Source organism: Corapipo altera, unplaced genomic scaffold, assembly GCF_003945725.1.
Source record: "Corapipo altera isolate COAL_440 unplaced genomic scaffold, ASM394572v1 0, whole genome shotgun sequence".
Lineage (NCBI taxonomy): Eukaryota > Metazoa > Chordata > Aves > Passeriformes > Pipridae > Corapipo > Corapipo altera.
Window position 1 is genome coordinate 41,647,052 of NW_020884872.1, and position 21,260 is coordinate 41,668,311.

At 38.5% G+C, this 21,260-nt stretch overlaps 1 protein-coding gene, 1 long non-coding RNA gene and 1 other non-coding gene across 4 annotated transcripts; all 3 read left to right on the top strand.

Moving 5' to 3' along the window:
• Positions 1–150: 150 nt before the first annotated feature.
• Positions 151–14,647, top strand: TGDS (TDP-glucose 4,6-dehydratase). Of its 2 annotated transcripts, XM_027645550.1 has the most exons (13): positions 151–270; positions 1,697–1,763; positions 2,183–2,251; positions 4,592–4,682; positions 5,675–5,817; positions 7,303–7,401; positions 8,197–8,256; positions 8,756–8,799; positions 9,081–9,246; positions 9,799–9,857; positions 10,594–10,668; positions 11,694–11,791; positions 12,163–14,647. In XM_027645550.1, the coding sequence occupies exons 1-13, from the start codon at positions 194–196 to the stop codon at positions 12,261–12,263; spliced, it is 1,149 nt and encodes a 382-aa protein (XP_027501351.1). In that variant the 5' UTR covers positions 151–193; the 3' UTR covers positions 12,264–14,647. The 2 variants fall into 2 exon arrangements, with proteins under 2 accessions (XP_027501351.1, XP_027501360.1); XM_027645559.1 differs by lacking the exon at positions 10,594–10,668.
• A 2,890-nt stretch (positions 14,648–17,537) lies between these two features.
• Positions 17,538–17,610, top strand: TRNAF-GAA. The gene has a single exon. It is a non-coding gene; the product is annotated as a tRNA-Phe (tRNA).
• A 266-nt stretch (positions 17,611–17,876) lies between these two features.
• On the top strand, positions 17,877–21,033 carry LOC113948177. Its single transcript, XR_003528032.1, has 4 exons — positions 17,877–18,150; positions 18,392–18,524; positions 19,145–19,220; positions 19,973–21,033. It is a non-coding gene; the product is annotated as an uncharacterized LOC113948177 (long non-coding RNA).
• Positions 21,034–21,260: the final 227 nt, after the last annotated feature.

A 21,260-nucleotide genomic window follows, 5' to 3' on the forward strand; every position in this document is an offset into this window, starting at 1 on the left:
CCGTGCCCGCGCCAGTGCCCTGAGGGGCGGCAGGAGCTACCGTCTTGGGGCCGCGGGGGGAGCGAGGAGGGCGATTTTTCAATGAGCCTCTCGCAGGTGCTGCGACTCTGCCCATGAAACCCGCGGGCCCGTTCCGCGCACGCGCGGCCGGGGGTGGGGGGGAAGAGGAGAACGGTGCCGTAAAGCGCGGACGATGTCGGGGCGGGCGGGCGCCGCGGTGCCGCCGGCGTTCGAGAAGAGGGTCCTGGTGACGGGCGGTGCCGGCTTCATGTGAGTAGTGCCCCGCCCGGGCTCCTGCCGGGTGGCGCGGGTGAGACGCCTTGTGCCTGTCCCGGGCCGGTCCCGCGCCGCCGCCGGCTCGGGCCGCGTTCGCTCAGGGGCTGCTGGTGGCCCACTGTGCGTTTGGACGCGGTAGGTGCTGGGGAGCGAGCTGGGGTGCTGCCCCGCCCGCCCTTCGCCCGCGGACAGCGAGAAGATGACGGATCCCCCGGCACTGACAGTGGGAGGCGGTGCTCGGTCTCTGCTGGGTTTATGGTTGTACAGGGAAGGGCAACGAAACTGGCGAAGGGTCTGGAGCACAAGTTTTGTGAGGAACAGCTGAGGGCGCTGGGGTTTTTAGTCTGGAGAAGAGGAGGCTCAGGGGAGACCTTATCGCTCTCTACAACTACTTGAAAGGAGGCTGTAACCAGGAGGGGATCGACCTCTTCTCTTAGGCAGCTAGGGACAGGATGAGAGGACTTCGCCTCAAGCTGCGCCGGGGAGGTTCAGGTTGGACATCGGCAGGAATTTCTTCACAGAAGGAGTGATTGGGCATTGGAATGGGCTGCTCAGGGAGGTGATGGAGCCACTGTCCTTGGAGGTGTTCAAGAAGTGACTGGATGTGGCACTCAGTGCCATAGTGTAGTTGACAAGGTGGTGATCGGTCATAGGTTGGACTCGATGATCTCAGAGGTCTTTTCCAACCTGAGAGATTTTGTGTGATTTTGTGGGTTGGGGGTCGAAGTGCTTTGAGCCAGGTGCTATTTCCCATGTCAGCCCCCCAGCGTTGGTGGCTCTGGTGGAGTCAGAGAAAGGTCTGGTCTGTCTTAAGCTTGAGCCCATCAGTGAGCTCTGAGCCAGAAGTTTTGAGAGGATAAGATTTCTCTGTGTGAATAACACCTGCTAAATCTGAGCCCTGAACTTCTTGTACACAAGACTGTGCCAAGGAGGAAATGCCACCCGATTGTCTGGTTGTCACTTCTTGACAGCAGTGTCGGAGAGCTGAGTGATGGGAGTCAGTATTATGGGTTAGGAGAGTTGACTGTTTGGTTCTCCCTGATGCCCAGTGTATAAACTAAAGAGCGTAAAAGTATTTTAGAGTGGCAATTGAATATAGCATTTAACAGTTTGTTGGGGGTTTTTTTATGCGACTGTGAGGAATGATGATTTCTTTCATTATAGCATGAAATTTTATTCTGATTTTTAATTTCTTAACCGTATGCAGTTATGTATACAATATATTAGGGTAATGTATAGAGTATATGTTAGAATAATGTTGACATATATCTTTGAATTCCTCTTTCACCTCTCTTGAGTATAGCCCCTTCTTCCCCTGAGGACTTTTGATATTGCTGAACTTATTTGTAATTTGTCATCTCTTTTGTTACCTTACAGCTAAGTGTATAATTGTAAAACATGTTTTTCTTCTACTCTGCAGTGCTTCACATGTAGTGGTCTCTCTCGTGAAAAACTATCCAAATTATCTGATTATAAATTTAGATAAGGTAATAGCTTGTTTTCTTTCTTGATATGGAAAACTGTTTTAAATGATTTTTGATGCAGTCTACAACATGTTGAAATTTATATGGTCTATTGTTAGTTACTAATTTTTGTTTGATATTCCATTTGTTCCTATGCAAACAAAAAAAAATCAACTGCTGTTCATGTTCCCACCACAAATAATTATTTGATTTAAAAAAAAAGAAAGAGGGAAGCTTTTCAAGCTTTAAGCTTGCATTTAAGAATTTTTGTATTTAAGGTATCTTTTGAAGTTGTGTTTTTAAAGCTTAATCACATCTGCTTGTGAAAGAGGTTGTCTTTTGAAATAAGTTTTTACTTTATTCTCAGGCTTTCTACTGATTAGGTTAGCTTATTTGCTTCCATGAAGCCCATTTATTGATGTTGTGTGGTTATTTCTCTTTAGCTCGACTACTGTGCAAGCTTGAAGAATCTTGAAACTGTCTCTGGGAAGGAAAACTACAAGTTTATCCAGGTGATAAAGCCTTCTCTTCTAGAAACTTGACTTTTTACTGATTTTTATCCCTTTGTATCCCAGGTAATGTGGTCTCCAGAGGTCCCCAAAGTGGAAGCCGCTGCTTTCATTTATGATAAAGTTGAAATTACTTCTACTCCTTCATTGTCAGAAATGAGTCAGCATAGGTAATATGCCAGTGTATGTGACAGTCAAATGGACATAACAGCATTTACTTCATCTGTTGCCATATTAATAGCCTTTGTATTTCACCCTCAGAAGCCTCTGACCATATGTAGTATATTCTGTCTTTTACATGAAGTAGTCTTTGAAAAGTTGATATATTTGATTGTATCATAAAGGTGTAGAATTGGTAAAAGTGTAATTTTGAGATGAATGGTTTTAGGGATGGTTGTTTCACTTTTAATATGTGTGTGGTCAAGATGGACTTTGCAGCTCTTCTGTGCTTCTCTGATGCTCTCTTAGGCTTTGAACCTTTAAAATCCACTGCTTCTCATATTCCATGGTGTGCAACACACTGTTGTTGTGTTCATACTGGACATCAGGCTACGTTCTTGCTTGTGCTGCTGTTGATGCTCATACAGTTCACAATCATTCTGGAATGGGGTTTCATGGTAACATTCAAGGTATACCTTCTCTTTTGGAAGTTTTGCCAGTTAAATTTGTTTACTGCTTCCACAGTTTGTCTTCAAATAGGAGATTGATTCTGATTTATTGTTCAGATCAGTATTCTGACTGTTGGGCTTGTATGCTGAGGTTCTTCCTCTCTACCAAAGTCAGTGCTGATGCTGGTCTCTCTGTCTTGGGGGCTGCCAAGGCTGCAGGACATTTGAGAAGTGCATATAGTTTAGTTTTCTGAAATAGCAACATTGTCAGAGATAGTAGATGTGAGGTCCCTGTGTGAAGCAGGGGAACAGTAACAAGGAATGATCTGGTTATACTGCTTTTGAACTAGAGTAGGAATGTCTAAGCAAACTTAGACCAGTACCAGTATAAATAATTCCAACTTTTCAGTGGTTTTTTTTTTTTTGTGATTTGGTGCTTGTATGTTTTTTTGTTTTGTTTTGTGAGGGTTTTTTTTCGTTGTTTTGGTTTGGTTTTTTGTTGTTTTGTTTTGTTTTTGTTATATTTTTGTTTGTTTGTTTTTTAGAGACAGTTTGTCACAGCTTAACATGCAGCTGATATGCAACCAAGCCGTTTACACAGACAGGAAGAAGTGCCCTGGAAAAAATAATCTCTGATGTGTAACCCTTTTGATTAGAAATGTAACACTGTTGCTGACCTTAGGAGACGGCAAGAAGGATAGACACTCTAGTGGTACTTGAAAAGGAAGCCTGTTTTGGAAAGTAGAGAAGTAAAAGTTCAGCAAATTTGCATCAGGGGCTGTGTAAAAGATAAATTTTTATCACAATTTCTGTTGTTGCTCATCACAGATGTACTAAGCTTGAATTTCAGTTTAAAAAAAAATCAGTAATTGTAACCATTTAGTTCAAAATAAGGTATGAGCCTGAAGTGTATTTACTGGAGTGTTTGTTTCACTTTTATTCAGGGATGAGAAGTAGGGAAATCAGTTCACCTTCCTCCCATTTCTGACATAGAATACTTTTTTGAGGCTGTTATTCAGAATTGTTACTTGAGAACTTCTTGAAACATAGATACATTTGAACTATTTTTAGTTACCTGCCTTGTTTTTGAAAATACAAAAGTCTTCCAAGAGACACCTCTTCTCAGGTGCTGTCTTGTTTAAGTTGAGCCAACAGGTAAATATCGAAGGTTTTTCTCAGCTTGCAGCAGTTTTTTCTCTACCTTTAGAAGGTGCTAGTTCTGATGTCAAATTAAAGAATGTTTTTTTGTGTCGATGCCTGTCTCTTTTTTGGTAAATATATCAATTAAAAAAATAAATTACTGTAACAAACAACAAAAAGCAAAATCCTCACAAGACGTGCAGCCATCTATTTTGACAGAAGTGGAAATCAGCTTCACCACTAGATGTCACTGTCTGCTCAGCCAGACTCCGGTAGCTCTTCCTCGCTCTGGGAACCTGGCATTTCAAACTCAGCGTTGAAGTTCCACAATATGTTGCTGTTGTGTGTATTTTGGGGAACGTTGCTGTTTTTCGTGTTAATAGTAATAAGTTTCCTGAAATAAGTTTTGTTGAGGATGTTTCGCAAAATGGGTGAAATTTTATATCTGGTCTTATTTTAGACATGGAATTGATAAATTGCCCAAAACTCAGTTGATAGTGGTGTTTATATCCTGTGCTCGCTTTGTAATGATTTGTTATATGACAACTGGTATGAGACTATTTTCTATCAAAAATGATTTTCTAATTTTTTTTAGGGGGATATTTGTGTACCTGATTTTATAAAACACCTCTTTGAAACTGAGAAAATAGATATAGTCCTTCATTTTGCAGCCCAAACACATGTAGGTGAGCATCGCTGCATGTTTTCATATTGTTTTCCGTGGCTATACCTGCTTGAAATGTATACTGATATTTTTTGTCTTTTCACTTCATGTAAACTAAGGATCCAGTTTGTATCTGCAAATGATGTGCTTCGCTGTCTGGTAGCCTTTTTAACTTAAAGGAGGTCATAGCCTTGATTTCAAAAGTGCTTCATCTGACTGTTGTCTGTTTTGATTGCACATAAATGGTAATGCCCTCCTCCCCCTTTTTACTTGCATTACGTTTTTAAATTCCATCTAGACTCACATGTAACTGACAGTGTACTGATGGAGTCATAAAGGCAATGGAGAGAGAGTTTGTGCATAGTCTTAAGTTTTTACTTGATTGGCTCCAACCACACATGAGAAAACACAGTGTAGAAGCTGAAGGATTAAGTCCCGTCAGAATGCTGCCTCAGTTCTAGAGAGAATGAGTTATACTTAAAAGTGCCTATTTCAGATTGTTGCTCTTCATTATCACTGTTATTAAGAACAATCCCTGCCATACTCCTTTCATTGTGAGAAGAAATCCTCAAAGAATTCCCCAGGAAAATATTTCTTGAAATTGTCAGATTTGATATGCACAAAGTCATTAGGTCAGTTGGACAATTAGAATTAGAGCAGGTGCTGGTTAATTACAGTAATAGATATGTGTTACTGCATCTTACAACTGTCTTTGACACTTTCCTTACGGGGCTTAACCTTTCCTAGTGAGAAGGGAAGTAGTTATGCTTAAATAAAGTTAGATAATGCTATTTTATGTTAAAAAGTCCATAGCCAACAAGCTTTTGCTCCTGATTCCAACCTCCTGTTGAAAGCAAAGATTTTTGTCTTCAAGTAAGTGTAGAAAGTCCCTTTATTTAATAATGACCTTGCTATCTGACAAGTCTATATTTCAGCTTCTAGTATTATTCAGTAAGAACCAATAGCCCTGTGTTGCCTAAATTTAATCAGAGTTGTTTGAATTTTTTTATGTAGATCTTTCATTTTGGCATGCCCTGGAATTCACCTACGTGAACGTTTATGGCACTAATGTGCTGGTTGCTGCTGCACATGAAGCCAATGTGGAGAAGTTTGTCTACGTTAGTACAGATGAAGTATATGGAGGTAGCACTGATGGGGTAAGTTTGAAAGTACATGAGGGTTTTCCTAGCTTTACTTGCTTTTTATAGTGAAAACAAACTGAGCCTAACTTTCCTTGGCTTTTGTAAATGTGTGACTTTCAAGCTGTTTCTGACAGTACTGGGACATATTATACTGGGACACTGGTTATTTCTAGAAAGCTGAGTGTCAAAATTGTCCTGATTTTTTTTTTTTTTTTTAATATTGTGTTTTATATTGAATAGGTATTACCTAAAGCAGTGAGGTTGGGGTCATTAATGACCTGAATACTCCTCAGAAATAGTATCAGAGAGTGTATTATGTAGTTTTTGTCTTGGAGCATTAGTGAGATTTCAGTAATGGGCACAGTTTGACAGGTGGGGAACTGCTTTTATTCTCTAGCTAAAATGCTAACAGAACTGTAGGTAGTGACAATTCAAACAGGAAACAATTCCTGTATTACTGTAATAAATATTCAGATGTTTATTGTTGTTCTATGAAAATCTTTGGTTTTCTGACAATTTATGCCTGACCTTAATTCAGGAAGTGTGATTTAGCTCAGTAAAAAGGCAAAATATGCATGTTCATCTTTTTAAGGGCATAAATAACAGTCAAGGAGCCTTGTGCTATAGTCCATGAAAATATTAATGTACTTCAGAAAATTCTGTGCACTTTCTTATTGTCACAATGTCTTTTAAAAGTTCCTTCAACACAACTTCCGTCAGTAGACTTTAATGATACCTGAGGATAATGTTTTCTTGTGTGTAGGCCAGTGGTTTGACTGATACCTTCAAGTGAACCTTTTCTGCCTCTAGGCATTTGAAAAGAGCACTTTAATCTTTGTGAATCACACTAGAAATTCTTGTAGAGTTTTTTTGAAGGGAGGAGGTTCAATTAATTTCAGAGGCAAAGGTCAGACAAGAACAGTAAGTCTTTTAATCGTGTTAAGGTCGTTGTTACAAATCACACTTGGTGTAGTATCCCTCCTTCTTTTGGTTTGGGTTGGTTTGGTTTTTTTCTTCCAGGTGAGAAGTAGACTGAAGTGGCAAGATAACCTGGAAACTACCTGCTTTTGGAAGTGGTCAGAATTATTGAAGCTTTGCTTTGGAGGCTTTTGGGTTGCAATTCTACATTTCTTACAGAAATAAAATTTATAGAGAAGTTTAAGAAAAGACCCCTTTAATTTAGGTCAGTTTGCTAGTGGTGGTGTGATGGCACTCTGAGGCAACATGAACTTGAAAAGGATTGAGCCTCCCTGTAGCAAGGGGTTTACTGTCTTACAAGATAAAAATCTAAGGACCTGCTACCTTGAGGTACTCTGCTAGAAGTACAAAAATATTGCTGCTGGTGATCTGGCTGCCTCCTGTGTTTGATAAATAGACTGTCTTTTGTTGTGGACTTTGTCAGACAGATGTGCCTGGATATTTAGGGATTTTTCTTTTGTAACTTTAAGACTTATCTGGCCAAAAGAAATGGAGTAATGCAATTTTTTTTTTTTGTTTTAGGAATTCGATGAATCTTCACCAAAACGTCCAACAAATCCCTATGCCTCCTCTAAAGCAGCTGCAGAGTGTTTTGTTCAGTCTTATTGGGAAAGGTACCAAGTAAGTTGATGGAAGCTTTAAAAACTCTGAAACCTATAGTTAAGTGTCTGTATTATGTATAGAAGAGTATAAAAAAACCCCCACTACTAGTCCACACAGTGCCTCCTCTTTCCTTATTGTTAGTCCTCTAGTTTGGATGTCTTGGAGAATGTCCACCAATAAGTGGTGGAGATACACTGCTAGACAGTGTGGACAGGTCAGATGTGTTAAATTTTTGAATCTGCACTGTAATGTCTAAAAATGGGCTTTGATAAAATGGTCAAAGAGAACATTAGGAATTTAAAAACCACTGCTAAGTTTGAAGGAAATAAGAAAGTATTATACAGAAGCAGAACATGCAAAATTCAAGTTGTATTAAGACCAGGCTTATAGTCAAAACAAAAAAAGAAAGAAGAAAAAGTCCTATTAGTCAGATTTGCTTAAGCAAAAATATTTAAAATTTTCAGTGCTTTAGGCTTTTGTTCTTGACGTATGATATTTTTGATATAAAGTGGACATGAATAGGATGTTAATGACATCTTGGAATAAGTATCCTCCGGTGGTTCCAGAGCAAGACAGAGATTTCAAACATTTGTCACCTGTGGTACTTCTAACAGGCTGAGAAGGCTGGAGGCCCTTGCCTGTTTGGGAGAAACACAGGTAGTTTAATTCATTAATGTCTGTAAAGGCTTGCAAGATTTTTGAATAAGCACTGTGCTTGTGTCAGTTTGTGGTTTATTGAATAGCAAGAAGCTTACAGATTTTTACTGGTATATATTTTCTTATGTAATCACATGTATGTTTAATGCTCTCAAGTTTCCAGCTGTTATCACACGAAGCAGTAATGTTTATGGACCACATCAGTATCCAGAAAAAGTAAGTTAAACTATGCTTTACTCTGAGCTTCAGTGTACCATAATCCAGGGTTGCAGGGATGTTACTTCTTTCTCATATAAATGGGGTCACTTTTGAAAAAAGCACTATTGCAACTAAAGTGTGATTGTATATTTTAAACTCACACTGACATGTCTTATCACGAGCACATTTAAACCTTGTTCTGAACTGTTGGCAGTAATTATTTCTAGTTACTGTTGTGTGCAAAAAGTAATGGAAATTTTTTTTATTTTTGTAAAAATGTTACATTTTGTAACTGACAGAAAGATAAGGTTTACATTAAAATAGAGGCATCTACTCTTAAGGACCAAAAGTCTTGCAGTTTCAAGGCTTGATACATTCTTTCATTAGACTTAATAAAACTTAAGTATTTAAAGGATTTTAATAAAATACTTAATGATACTTGACTGGTGAAGTCCTTATTCTTTGCAGAGTAACAGCTTCTAAAAGAGCTCATTTTTTTTTTTGTTCGATTCCTTAGGTTATTCCAAAGTTTATATCTTTGTTGCAACAGAACAGAAAATGGTAGGTAACTTGCGTTTTTTGTTTGTGGTATTTGTGCTATAAAACTGTAATTATGATTATAAATATGTGCTACAGTTTGTAAAATGATAATTTTATAACTAAGTTATGAATTAGTTATTTTAATAATAGGATTTCCTTAAAGTAAAGGATTGTTTACATGTCAGCTACTGAAAGTACCTTCAGGTAACATCTAACGGTAAAACTGCTGAAAACACAGTCCAATAAATTGAATCTGTCTGTTTAAGGTTTAACAAAAATTTTTTGTCTTTTCCTTGTCCTAGCTGTATACATGGTTCTGGACTTCAAAGAAGGAATTTCCTTTATGCAACTGATGTGGTAGAAGCATTCCTTACTGTCCTGAAGGAGGGGAAGCCAGGTGAAATTTATAACATTGGAACTAACTTTGAGATGTCCATTGCCCAGCTCGCTAAGGAGCTAATCCATTTAGTGAGTAAACAGTTCTGATACTTTTCTTTACCATTTTTCTTTGCACATATTTACAATTATTCTACAAACCTCTTGTAGCTCTGAAAGAACTCAGATTTGTGATGGGTCTTGGAAGGTGATTGTAGCAGAATGATATGCTACCCCTTCTGTGGCAGCTGCACTGTGTAAGTTTGCAGTACAGGCTATGCTGGGTTGGACTGCTGCATCAGTTATCCTGACTGGGACATAACTGGCATAGTGATTAAATACCATTTAGTAGGTTTTTTTCATGCTAGCTGCTTTAGTTTTGGTCTGAAAATGTAGCACTATTAAAATCTAACAATTTGATTATGGATGTTTTGGTAGTGCTCAGATGAAGGAGAAATATTGAAATTGTTCTAGACAATTTTGGTAATTTCAGTCGTTTGAAAACTCAGTTTACGAAAAACCATTTCTGTTTGTGGTTGTTTTTTTTTTTCTTAACAAACATATCTTGTTAAGTGTGGTTTTTTTAAGTGTATGTTTAGACAATGCAAGATGTAGGGGGTTGATGATTGTTTCTCTTCTTGATAGATAAAGAAGACCAGTTCAGAATCTGAAATGGAGCACTGGATGGATTATGTCAAAGACAGGTAAGGAGTGTGGAGCATTTGCAGGATACCTTGGGCATGCAAGATAGCTTTGTCCTGAAGGTTTCTGATACTCTTGCCAAAGAGTTTTTTGTGGAAGTGTTTTTGCTCTGAAGGAGGGAACAGTTCTGAGGAACTAAGCTGTTTTGCTGTCTTAATTTTTTTTTTTTTTTACTAGTGTATTTGACATCTATGATCTATACAGAGCATTGTATGGAAAAACAGGATTTCCATTTATTATTTGGATCTTTAGGTCAGAGTGTATGTCTTGAAGGGGAATGTGTAATGCTAATCTGTCTGTCTTCAAACTTTCTTCATACATCTCACTACTGAAGCCCGCTCTGGGAAGAGGACAGGTTTTGCACAGCAGCTAAATTTTTTCATCAAGATAGTTTATATAGGTTATTCAGTACTTTGTATTCAACATCACTGAGTGAGATGAATTGTCTCTCGCTTACTTTTGGTATTTTGACGTTAATGTGACTAATTCAGACTTATATGTATTTTATAGTAAGACCCACTCTGCAGGCAGAAATATGTGCCTATGGAGTGTAGTTACTTTTAGATTTCTATCTTAAGCTGAAGCTGCTATCTCAAAAGTAGATGTAAATCTCTAAAGTGCCAAAGTTAGGGCGTTGGTAAAAATAGATAACTTTTATAGATGTGCTTTTGCTGTGTGTTTCTGTCCTTAATTTCAGGCTTGGTTTCGCTCTGTTCTTTTATCTCCATTTCTTTTCAGCAACAATGAGTCTCTGCTTACTTTAGATATCACTCTCTCCAGAGTGATTAGAAATGACGTGTCTGCTGATAGCAGTTAAGTATTATGGCCTTTAGAATTCTCACTTTCTGTTCACATATGGATTGTTATCATGGCAACTGAAGTGTCCTTCAGAATCCTGTCTGAGTATCACAGACTTTTGAACAAATTGCCTTTGGCTCACATGAAGTGACTGTTCAGTAGGTCTCAGTGTAATTCAGCCTAGGATGTTTCTTCATGTGTATTAGGCACTCTTTCCTCATGTTTAAACCTAAATGGGCTTGGGAAAACTAACCACCTTCAAAGAAGGTTGAGGTCTTATAAAAGATTCTTCGGCTACCTAACTAATGATTATTTAATTCTGTAATGAACGACTTAAAGGTCATGGGGGTTACTTGCTATGGAAAAATTAGTTCTGCTTCTGCTTGAGATTAGTGTGTTATAATAACAATGAGAAGTACTTGGTTTGTGTTTGCACAGGTACCTTGACTATTCAATATTCCAGTGCCAGTAATGCAGGAATGCTAGACTAGGCTACCTATCTGCCAGACTGTGGAAGTGAAAATTTGTGTAAGATACTTCTTTCTGTGTTGAATCTTGCAGCTTGGGATTCTACATATTCAGTATTACCAAGTTTATGTAGCTACCCTGAAGCACTGTAATGACAACGCTTTGGAAGCCTGTGTGTTTTAAATCTGAAGTATGTGTAAATTTGTGAGTTTTCAGGATGAAAAATGTAAATGCTAATATTAGGAAACACTGGCTTTGTGTTGCAAATGCAGTGACTTGCACAAATGCATTGGCAGTGATTCGAGTTTTGCATTAATTTTGTGCCAATGAAATATTAATTCATATTTATTCTAGTCAATTCCAAGTAGCTGGCTGTACAAACTGAATTGTATTGTTGTAGCTGCACTCAGCTGCCATGTATTTTTTGAAGGCAATGCAATCTGTTCATGTTGATGGGAATTTTTAAAATTGAAGCATACCTAATATTCCTTTGAAGACAATGTGAAGTACTGCATCTCTAATTAATGAAGTCTAATCAAATTGTTTTCTGTATGCATTTTATGCTTCATCAGGCCTACAAATGACCTGAGATATCCAATGAATTCAGAAAAGATGCACAACTTAGGATGGAGACCTAAAGTGCCTTGGAAAGAAGGAATAAAGAAAACAAGTAGGACTGATGGCTTTTACACTGATGTAGAATTGATAGGAGGAGGGAGGGGGGAAGGGGGGGAAATGGGTATATAGGTTAGTTAATTAGAAGCTAAAGAGATAGAATTTAACACTTAAATTTTACATAGAATTGTCTGCTTTTTAGTAGTGAATTTACATGATTTTAAAAAAGTTTAATCCCTTTTTAGTGCTAGAATAAGTCTTGCATGAAGAACTTATAAAATTTAAACTAGATTTTTATGGCATTATAGGTTAAAATTTTGCATAATGAACTATTAGCATGTTGTTAGTCTTATGATGTCTGTGGAATATTTGAACTTCCCTGTTATCTCTGGTCAGCTTAACTCATCAACGTTCTCTCCGTACTAGTTGAATGGTACAAAGAAAACTTTCACAACTGGAAAAACTCGGAGAAAGCTTTGGAACCTTTTCCTGTGACAGAGCCATTTGCACAACTCAGTGGTCCGTAGGGTGGTGCAGAACCTGAAGGAGTTTTTTCTACCTCATGCGATCTTTCCTTCAAAGCCTGCAATCAAGTGGCTGCGCCGGAGTCTGAATGTTTTCAAGATACGTGTGATGAGTGCTACAGTGTGGCACAACTTTGGAACGGTTTCAACTTTTGGTGCAATACTCTATTCTCACTAGGTATTGATTTTAAAGACCTGCACAGAGTGAAGCATATTTATAATGCTGTAAAGTAGTGTAACTGAAGTAAAATCTGCCTTATTAACTAAGAATAATTAATTGCAATTATAGCTTTGGGACTTTCAGTTAGATTCGTTTTAGTTGTGAAATCATTCGTCTGTATTAGTTCGTTTTTACAGTGTAATATATTATTTTTGTCACTTCAAAGAGTTAGGTTTTATTTTTAATCAAGAGGAGAAATGTTATATTTTTTTGCGAGTCGAAATGAGTTGATAAAAGCTAGACATGGCACCTGTATTGTTCTGTCCATTTCTCTTGGTGCAATATTAACTTCTGTAGATGGCTGATTAAACTGTTACCTACTGTATAATTTTAAATGCCCCTTTTTAAGGAGAGCAAGGGGGAAAGGTGTCAAGAAGTAGCAGGTGTTCTTGCTGAGATTTCCAGAAGCATTTTCTTAAACTTGGTCCTCTTTTTACTGTATTACTGTCTTTTACATGTTAATTTCCTTTTCTTAAATGTAATTGTAACAAACTTGAAATACTGGAACACAGTTAACATTCCAGTGATATTATGTCCTGTGATATGAAGGCTGTTTATAGAGAAAATGTTTTTAAATACTTCGTTTTCTGTGAATTGTGGGTTGGCAGACCTTATTCAATGCAGTGTTTCACAATTTTTTTTTCTGTAACATTTTAAAGATTAAACAATATTTGAATTTTAATGTAAAATTTGGAAAAAAACTTCAATTCTAGAAATATGTCAGTGAATCTTTTTCTAAGTCGATTCAGTAATAAAAGTCATGATGTAACTGGTTTCTCTTAATTAAGAAAAACATACAGAAAATGTGGATGGTGGGGTTTTTTTAAAAAAATATTTCTTAGCTCCTTCTCTATCCTGAAAAAATTACCTTTTTTGGTGTTAAAAAAGTTTTCTTTGAGGTGGTGTGGAAGATACAAAAGAGACCACTCTTCTTGGTTTTATCGCTTGAGCTTCTGTACTTGGCACAGTCCCAGATCCTTCTGTGGCCCCTGGGTAGAGCTGCAAGAAGCATACGACTGGGATGCTGTGGTGTTCTCAGCAGTTGTAGCGACTTCAAAATTGTCTCAGAAATTGGGAGGTAACTCTTAAAACACAAGTGCTCCCAACATCATCACACCTCTTGTGTGGTGCACGGTGCTTTTGATAAAATGCCACTTCTGTTTGGCAAGAGTCATTCTAGAAAAAAGGCTGTTTCTAGGTGTACCATAGTGCCAAGTATGTGTTCTAAAGATTAGGAGTGTGTTATTGGAGGTGACATTTCTATGACAAACTGGGATAATAACGCTACGCTTGAACTGTGTGGCAGTTATATTTTTTGGATTTCTGATATACTTGGTTTGGAAGTCAAAGCCTCCATTTGGGAAGGAGGGAAGTTGCAGGGGTTAGTATGTGTTGCTCTGTTAGCATACTTGGTTTACCAGATACGCTTCCATGGATAAATCACTTAAATTTCGTTGTCAAACACATTGCTGGTGACATTCAAATATTTTCTTAATTTTTGTATATTTCTTCAGATATGGCTTACGTACAATATGCATCCTTCCTTACAATATCCATGTTCATGTTTTGTGTTCTACAAAAACCAGTACCAGAAATAGCTGACATGCTGCAAAGATCTGTTTTAGCTGTATTTAGGGTTACCGTGGCAGCTGCTTTGGGTTAGATGCACACAAGTCTGTATATTTCACATCTGTTTATACTGGAATACTGGTTGTGGTGTGTTTTTAGGAGGAGAGATTACAGATTACTAAAATCTTATTATATAAAACCTACATAAACCTTAATTTGAAATTATTTTAAACATTCAAAATAGGTACAGTGTCTTTGGAACACTAAAAATCAATTAACTTATGATGGTGTTACCAGAAATGCACAGAAGAAAGCAGTAGAGTGTGATTGGTTTATTGATTAGATCTGTTGAAAATTGTTTTGAATATTTAGATGCTGAAGATGCAAGCTTTGATATTTATGTCACTATCCAATCAAGTGATATTACCAGGAGTGGATTTTTCAAAAGGATCAATTAATTTTTAGTGGAAGCTGTTCTGGTTTATTTAGGTTTTGAAGATTTAATCCTTCCAAGTGATTGAGATTTTTGGCTCAGTATTCCTACTTTTATTTATATACATATAAATGTATGTATGCACATTTTAAATATATATTTTTTTAAAAATCTAGGAGGCTTTTTCTTTGAGCAACTTTGCTGTAGATCAGTTTTTCTTAGTGTGTGAGTGCTCTGGTAGGACCATTTCTTTCACAGGGAAAAGTATTTTTCCTGTCAAAGGAAACAGCTTATTTTGCCATTAACCTTCTGGCTTCTATAGGAAGAAAGGAACAAAGGATCAACTAGTGAACTGTCACTGTGGGGAATTGTAATGCTTTTAGGTTTTATTTCTCACTGTTTTTACTGGGAAGCATTTCTGCAGATGACAAAGGGGGAGTGATGTAAAATACTGTGAACACTGTAATCTTTCACTCCGTTCTCTCAAGGTTTGTGTCACAGAACAAAGGCTACACGAATTAAGAAAATAAATGGAGTGAACGTGTATGTCACTTAAATCACTAAAACTTTCTAAGGGATAAGACTGGCCTTTGGCAAGGGTTTTGTATCCAGGTTCCATCGTGGGTGTGGGAAGTTATTTGGGTACAGCTGTGGGTTTGCATCTCTTTTTGGGGTTAATGTTGTGAGCTGGATCAGATCTTTGGGAAGCAGCTCCTGAAATCCCTTGTGCATTGGGGAAAACCAACATTGCTACCCCATTATTTTGGTGTAGCACACCTGCTATTCAGTACCTCCCTTGCCGGCAGCAAGTGAAAGGATTGGGAAGACATTGAAGTGGGCAGCTGAGACAGCCATTTGCAGTCAAAGAATCATAGAGTGGTTTGGGTTGGAAGGGACCTCAAAGACCTTCTAGTTCCAGCCCCCCTGCCAGAGGCAGGGACACCTTCCACAGGATGAGCTTGCTCAAAGCCCCATCCAACCTGGCCTTGAACACTTACAGGGATGGGGCATCCAGAGCTTATTCTGCAAATTGTGGCCTGTGGGCCCTTGTGTGTATGTATTGGCTGCAGTTTGTGCAATGGAGATAACTCTTACTTTCTCCAAGGCTTTCTCTGGTCTGACCTTGCTTACATTTGTGTGCTGATTGGCATGAAGGGGTGTCACTGTGGTTGAGGCTGATCATCACTGTCATCATATATGATGGACTAGAAAAAATCTTTAGTTTGTCCACCGTGTACTTTATTTGATGTAGGAGAAAGGTTGTGAGTGAAAAAAACATGTTGTGGGCTTTTTTTTTTGTTTCTTGATTCAGAATGCTTCATTTTACTAAAACTGTATTCTTACACTCTTTAAGTAGCCATGAAATGCAAATATCTTTCTACTTTTCAGGAGGAACTCTTAATGCAAAACCACTCCCCAAATTCTTTCTGGGGAAAAGGTGACTGTTAAATATTCTATATCTGGGACTGAACTGTCCTACTCTTTTGTTTCATTTGTTTTGTATTACCTTAAGTTTTTATTTCCATTTCCATTTCACCTGGCAAAACAAATGTTTCTAAAAATAATAAAAATCAGGATAACCCATTGGTCCATAGTACTTCTGTTGTGGTAATGTATGAAAACTCTTAAGTCAATAGTGTTTTTGACTTCTAAGCATGCCAGGACACATTTGGAGCTTATCTGCAGCAAAGATCACAAGGTTGTGTTAGCTGCATCAGTAGGAGACATGCTTGTTAAGGGATTACATGCATAATTTCTAAGCAAAACAGTCATTGCCCGTGGCAATGGAAAATCATGAGAAGATGAGATTTTGTATCAGTATGTTGTTTGCCACTTCTTTAGTACAATAGTGTGGGTGGTTTTTTTAACCTCTCCCTAATAGAATTTTTTTTGTTAAGAGTTTTTGTTTTCAGTCATGAAACTGCTGGCCCGGTCCTCAGCCTTCTTGCTTCTGAAAATAGGTCTTTGACTTTTGAAAATGTGTCAGCTCCTGGAGAACGGTGTTCGCTCACAAAATACTTCCCAAAAGTGGAACAACTTGAGGAAAAATACACTGTGAAAATAAAAGGAAATAGAGGGGTCTATGTCACTGGATATTCATATGGCTGGCTTGGGAAGAGGCTGGTTTTTCCCCACCTGAAAAAGGAGGAATTTGTTGAACTCCTCTATTATTGTGGAAGAGAGAGAGGTAAAAAAAAAAAAAAAGTTTTAGTTTTTTTTTTTTTTTGTTGGTTGCTTTGGTTTGGTTTTTTAACTAACATGAGGGAGCAGCAGTGAAGAGTCTTGCTAAGCAGCCTCTCCCCACGCAGTGTGCAGGGAGCATGAATAGAGGATGCTGTTAGGGGTAGCTCTTTCTGGAGCCATGGGATGTGCAAATAAACACAAACCTGGGAGGTGAGCCTACAGTACCAGTGCAGTGTGCACTGTTGTGGGCACTTGGGTATATCCCTTGCCTTTAGCTTGTATCGGGAGTGTTATAGCAGTTGCTTGTTGAAATAAATGCCTAATCAACAATGTGAGCATAAACTATTTTTTTCTTATAACTGTGCTTAGGATTTGTGATTTATGCAGACACATGCAGTTTCTCAGCAAGACCATGGAAAAATGGGGGTGCAAGTACCCCTTGTATTCCAGTCTCTTTGTGATAGGTCATCTCTGCACAGAATTTGTCAGGCTTCAAAATAAAGTCCCTGAAAACTGAAGCTAAAATACTGCTAATTTAACGCTCCTAAATCCCACAGAATGTTGTAGTTTCTGTTACTCTCCCAAATGATCCAGGGAGCCAAAGCCAAAACACCATTGTTCTGATAGTAAACACGTGTAGGTTATGTGTGGTGCATAGATGTATACGGGTAGTTTTGTGTTACTGCTGCATTTTAATTTGGCTTACGGCATAATTTTGTTTGCAAGGACTCTTCATTCATTCGTTTGTGCTATCCAGCCCCGTAGAGTGAATAACATCTGTTTTATTTAAATCACCAAGTATAAAGTTCAATCAGGTGATGGGTGGGAAATAACAAATTAGTCCTATCACGCGAAAACGAGAACCACGGCAGCCGAAATAGCTCAGTTGGGAGAGCGTTAGACTGAAGATCTAAAGGTCCCTGGTTCGATCCCGGGTTTCGGCAGAAGAGCCTGCCTTTGTTTTTTCTCTCTCCCTGATCGGGAGGTGGCGAGCGGAGGCTGCTGCTGTAGCAGCCCAGCGGCCTCTGCTCCCGGGGCTTGTGGAGAGCCGCTGGATCCTTTGTTGAGCCGATACCGAACGTGTCGCTCATGACGAACCGTTGCCTGCTTTCCAGTTTCCCGTTTTAGCTCTTTTAAGTTTACCTTTTTTATTAAGGATGGAAAAACAAAGCAGCAAGCTTCATTGCCGGTCACTTCTCTGCCCCTTGCCATCTCCCACTGTCGATGACGGGAGGGAAGAGAGAAGCGAAAGTGAAACTGTGCGATGAGAAGCGGGATGACTGGGAGGGTAGGGGCAGGGAGCGAGGGAGTCTCTCCAGAGTACTGGGAGGGCGACAGAGACAGAAGGATTAGAGATTACTTTTTGCCAAAATCTGGAGCGCAGGTCAAAATTCCCGGACGTCACGATTCTGCTGTCAACAGATGGCTGAAACTACTTTACTTCCCATAAAGGCAAAGGAATACCTTCGAGTACAGGAACTGTGGTAATTAATGTCACCTAGTCTTTACCATTCATGTATTACCTACTGATCCTTTATTTACTTATAAGTTGGGAAAAATCACTTGGATTTTTCTGAAGCGTATTTTTAAGGAGGGCACCTGGTTTTGATCTGAAGCCATGAAGAGGCAGAAAGTTTATTAATTGTCCTTGGTAATTTGTTGCAATTGTTTAAAATATATTCCTTTTATTTGGACCTGCCCTCTGTTAAACCTTCTCTCTCTTAGATCAGAGATCTTCATGGTACATGGCATTTGGTCATCACGAATCTATCAAGTCAGCACCCAGCTTTGTTTTGATAAGCTGAAGAAATCAAACTCTTTGAGACTTTCATTTTAAGACATTTTCTCCTGTTTTCAGGTAAGTTTTTTGTAGCCTTTTTAATATACTGATACCAGAACAATATACAGAAAAAGGACTTTGGGTATTGATGTCACCAGTGCAAAACCCACCAGTAAAGCAGCTCCTTACTTCTCTGTTCAGCGGTTTTCATCTATTCACAAAAAGGTGTCACTGGTCATTTTCTAATTACAGCGTCACATCAAGCCTTGATGTTGAATTACTTGTCTGATAGAAGGAGCACTCACTACAGATGAATATCCTATTAGTACAAACAGGGGTAGTGGTAGTGTTACTTCTAATAAGACAGATAAGGGATAGTATAACTGCTTATATTACTATTTTTCCTAAAGATTTTTTAAGCTTTCGAACGAACATCAAGACTGCATACTTGAGTACTCAAGGATAGAAAAAAATATTAAAATGGTCGCTTTTGACTTCTCATGTGTACTTTTGCATGTTTGATATAAAAAAATAAATACATATTTTTTGCAAAAAGCTTTTAATTATTCATAAAAGACATTAATGGTTCTTTGGGAATGAGTTAGGGAGGTATTAATTTCCTGCAGATGTGCGATCAGAGAGGTAAAAGAAAGAATGACTGCTTACTTTCTGGCCTTTTTCATACTGCTGAATAAAAGAAAGTCATGGAGCAAACTTGGATATCAGACCTCTGACTATCTGCTTAGCTTGTTCACCAGCACCCCGAGAGACAAGGTACGTTTGTATGGAGGGAACAGCCCCACACAGTGCAGACACGAGCCAGCTGGTGCTGCTCAGCTGAGGGGCCAGGACGTGGCCCTGAGACTCCTCTTATGCAGTGGTCTGGCCTTACCCACTCACTGCTGTTCTGGAGATTTGGTCCTCTCTGCCACTGGATTTTTTGAGGGCCAAGAAAGGGTGTGGGTCACTCTCAAAGTGTCTGAGTTTTAGCAGGAGTACCCAGGCACATGAATGTATGACAAGTATGTGCTGTGGTAGTGTCTGAAATTTCTATTTTTAAGCTAAGGATAATATTACCTGCTGTAACAGCAATTCCCTTCTCAGAGGTTTTGTGATGTTAAACACAAATTTTGTGGTACACTGAAATACTAAATGATAGCATTGATACTGAGAAGAAATCTCAGTTTTGTTTGGTAAGGGATTTGGATTGGTGGTTGGCTCCCCAAGGAAGTGACCACAGCACTAAGCCTGACAGAGTTCCAGAAGTGTTTGGATGATACTCTCAGGCATGTGGTGTGACTCTTGGGGGTGGTCCTGTGCAAGGGTAAGGGTTGGACTTGATCCTTGTGGGTCCCTTCCAACTCAGCATATTCTGTGATTCTGTGTCCCAACACTGCAGCTCACAAAGCCTTGGATGCTGTTTCAACACTGAGTAAGGCCTAGGGTCTTATGTGGAAGAAGAGGATAAAAGGAAGAGATAAACTTAATTCTGGTATTTTTAAACTTCTTTCTGTTTGATTTTGCAGGCTTGATGCAGATTTCTGATGTGATTTGGCAGGTCCTGCGAAAATAACTGCAAGACTTGCTGCTTTATTGCTTGTCACACAATATTCATACATTTTTCATTCAGCTGTATCTTCTTTACATAATCTTTATTTTTTTGCCACTTTCTAGATTTATTCTTACCAACAAACATTTCCATTTATTTTTCTATCAACTTCTTCCCTCAAAATGCACCCCCTGCTAGGATGCAAATCCAGACTACTTTCACATCTTTCTAAGACTTTATGTTTTAGTTACAAAGTTCCTTCTCTGCAACTGGGAAACTTCTCTGCCCCTACAGATATGGTTACATACACTTTTTAAAATGTCTATCAAATACTGAAGTTGATACCTCACAGGGATTCAGAGAAGAAATTACATTTTACAATGTTTCTTGAGCTGCATGCAAATATTCGAAATCTGGTGGATTTGGTTCATGTGCTTTTTCCATGACCATCTTTGGCTTCTAAGTGAGTGAAAACTACAGCAGAAGGAGCAGCTCAGAGAGGTGTACCCCACATCCTAGCTCTGCTGCAGGCTGCAAAAACTTGCAATCACAGAACATGACAATTAATAAAGAAGCTTAGAGCTTTACTTTAAAACACCTATATTTGGTATTTTTGATAGTGATGGGAGGAAGTTGCTGTGCCTGTTGGTTTTTTGTAGGCTTCCTGAGGGTTTTAGCAGGTTCAGGTGTTCCTCATATGAGATGATCCTCTTCTTCCTCCATGTCCCCTTAACTGCACGTGTACCTGATTTAAAAATTGCCTCCTTGTCCCTGATTGCAATTTATGCACTTGATATTTGTTACTGTCTTAGGCAACACTCTCAGCAGTGAAAAAATTGTGCTCACGTGTAGTAAAATTTCCTTCTCTTTGGGTTGAAAATTGGGTTTGTTTGATAGAAGATATTTGTTTCTGTCTCTTGACTAAAAGATTTCTGACTTTGTCTCCCTCACTGTTTACAGACATCAGGTAAATCTCATTTAGTTACACAGTATGATAGAGGCGAGGGGTTTAGAAACATGAGTCAGGACTCACATTTAGTGCTTTTTATTTTTGTATATTTTTGATAACAAATCTTAGTTATTGTCTATCTATCTGGTCTCTGGTCCTGTAGAAGAACTAGAATTGTGGGTTTCAACTTTCTGGAAAATAAATGCAGTTAAAAAGAAAACAAAAATTTTCAGCTGACAAAACCTCATGTAATGAGGCTTTTTCTGGTCCAGTTTCTTGGGAGTTTTGGTTTAATTTTTTATTTTTCTTTTTTCTT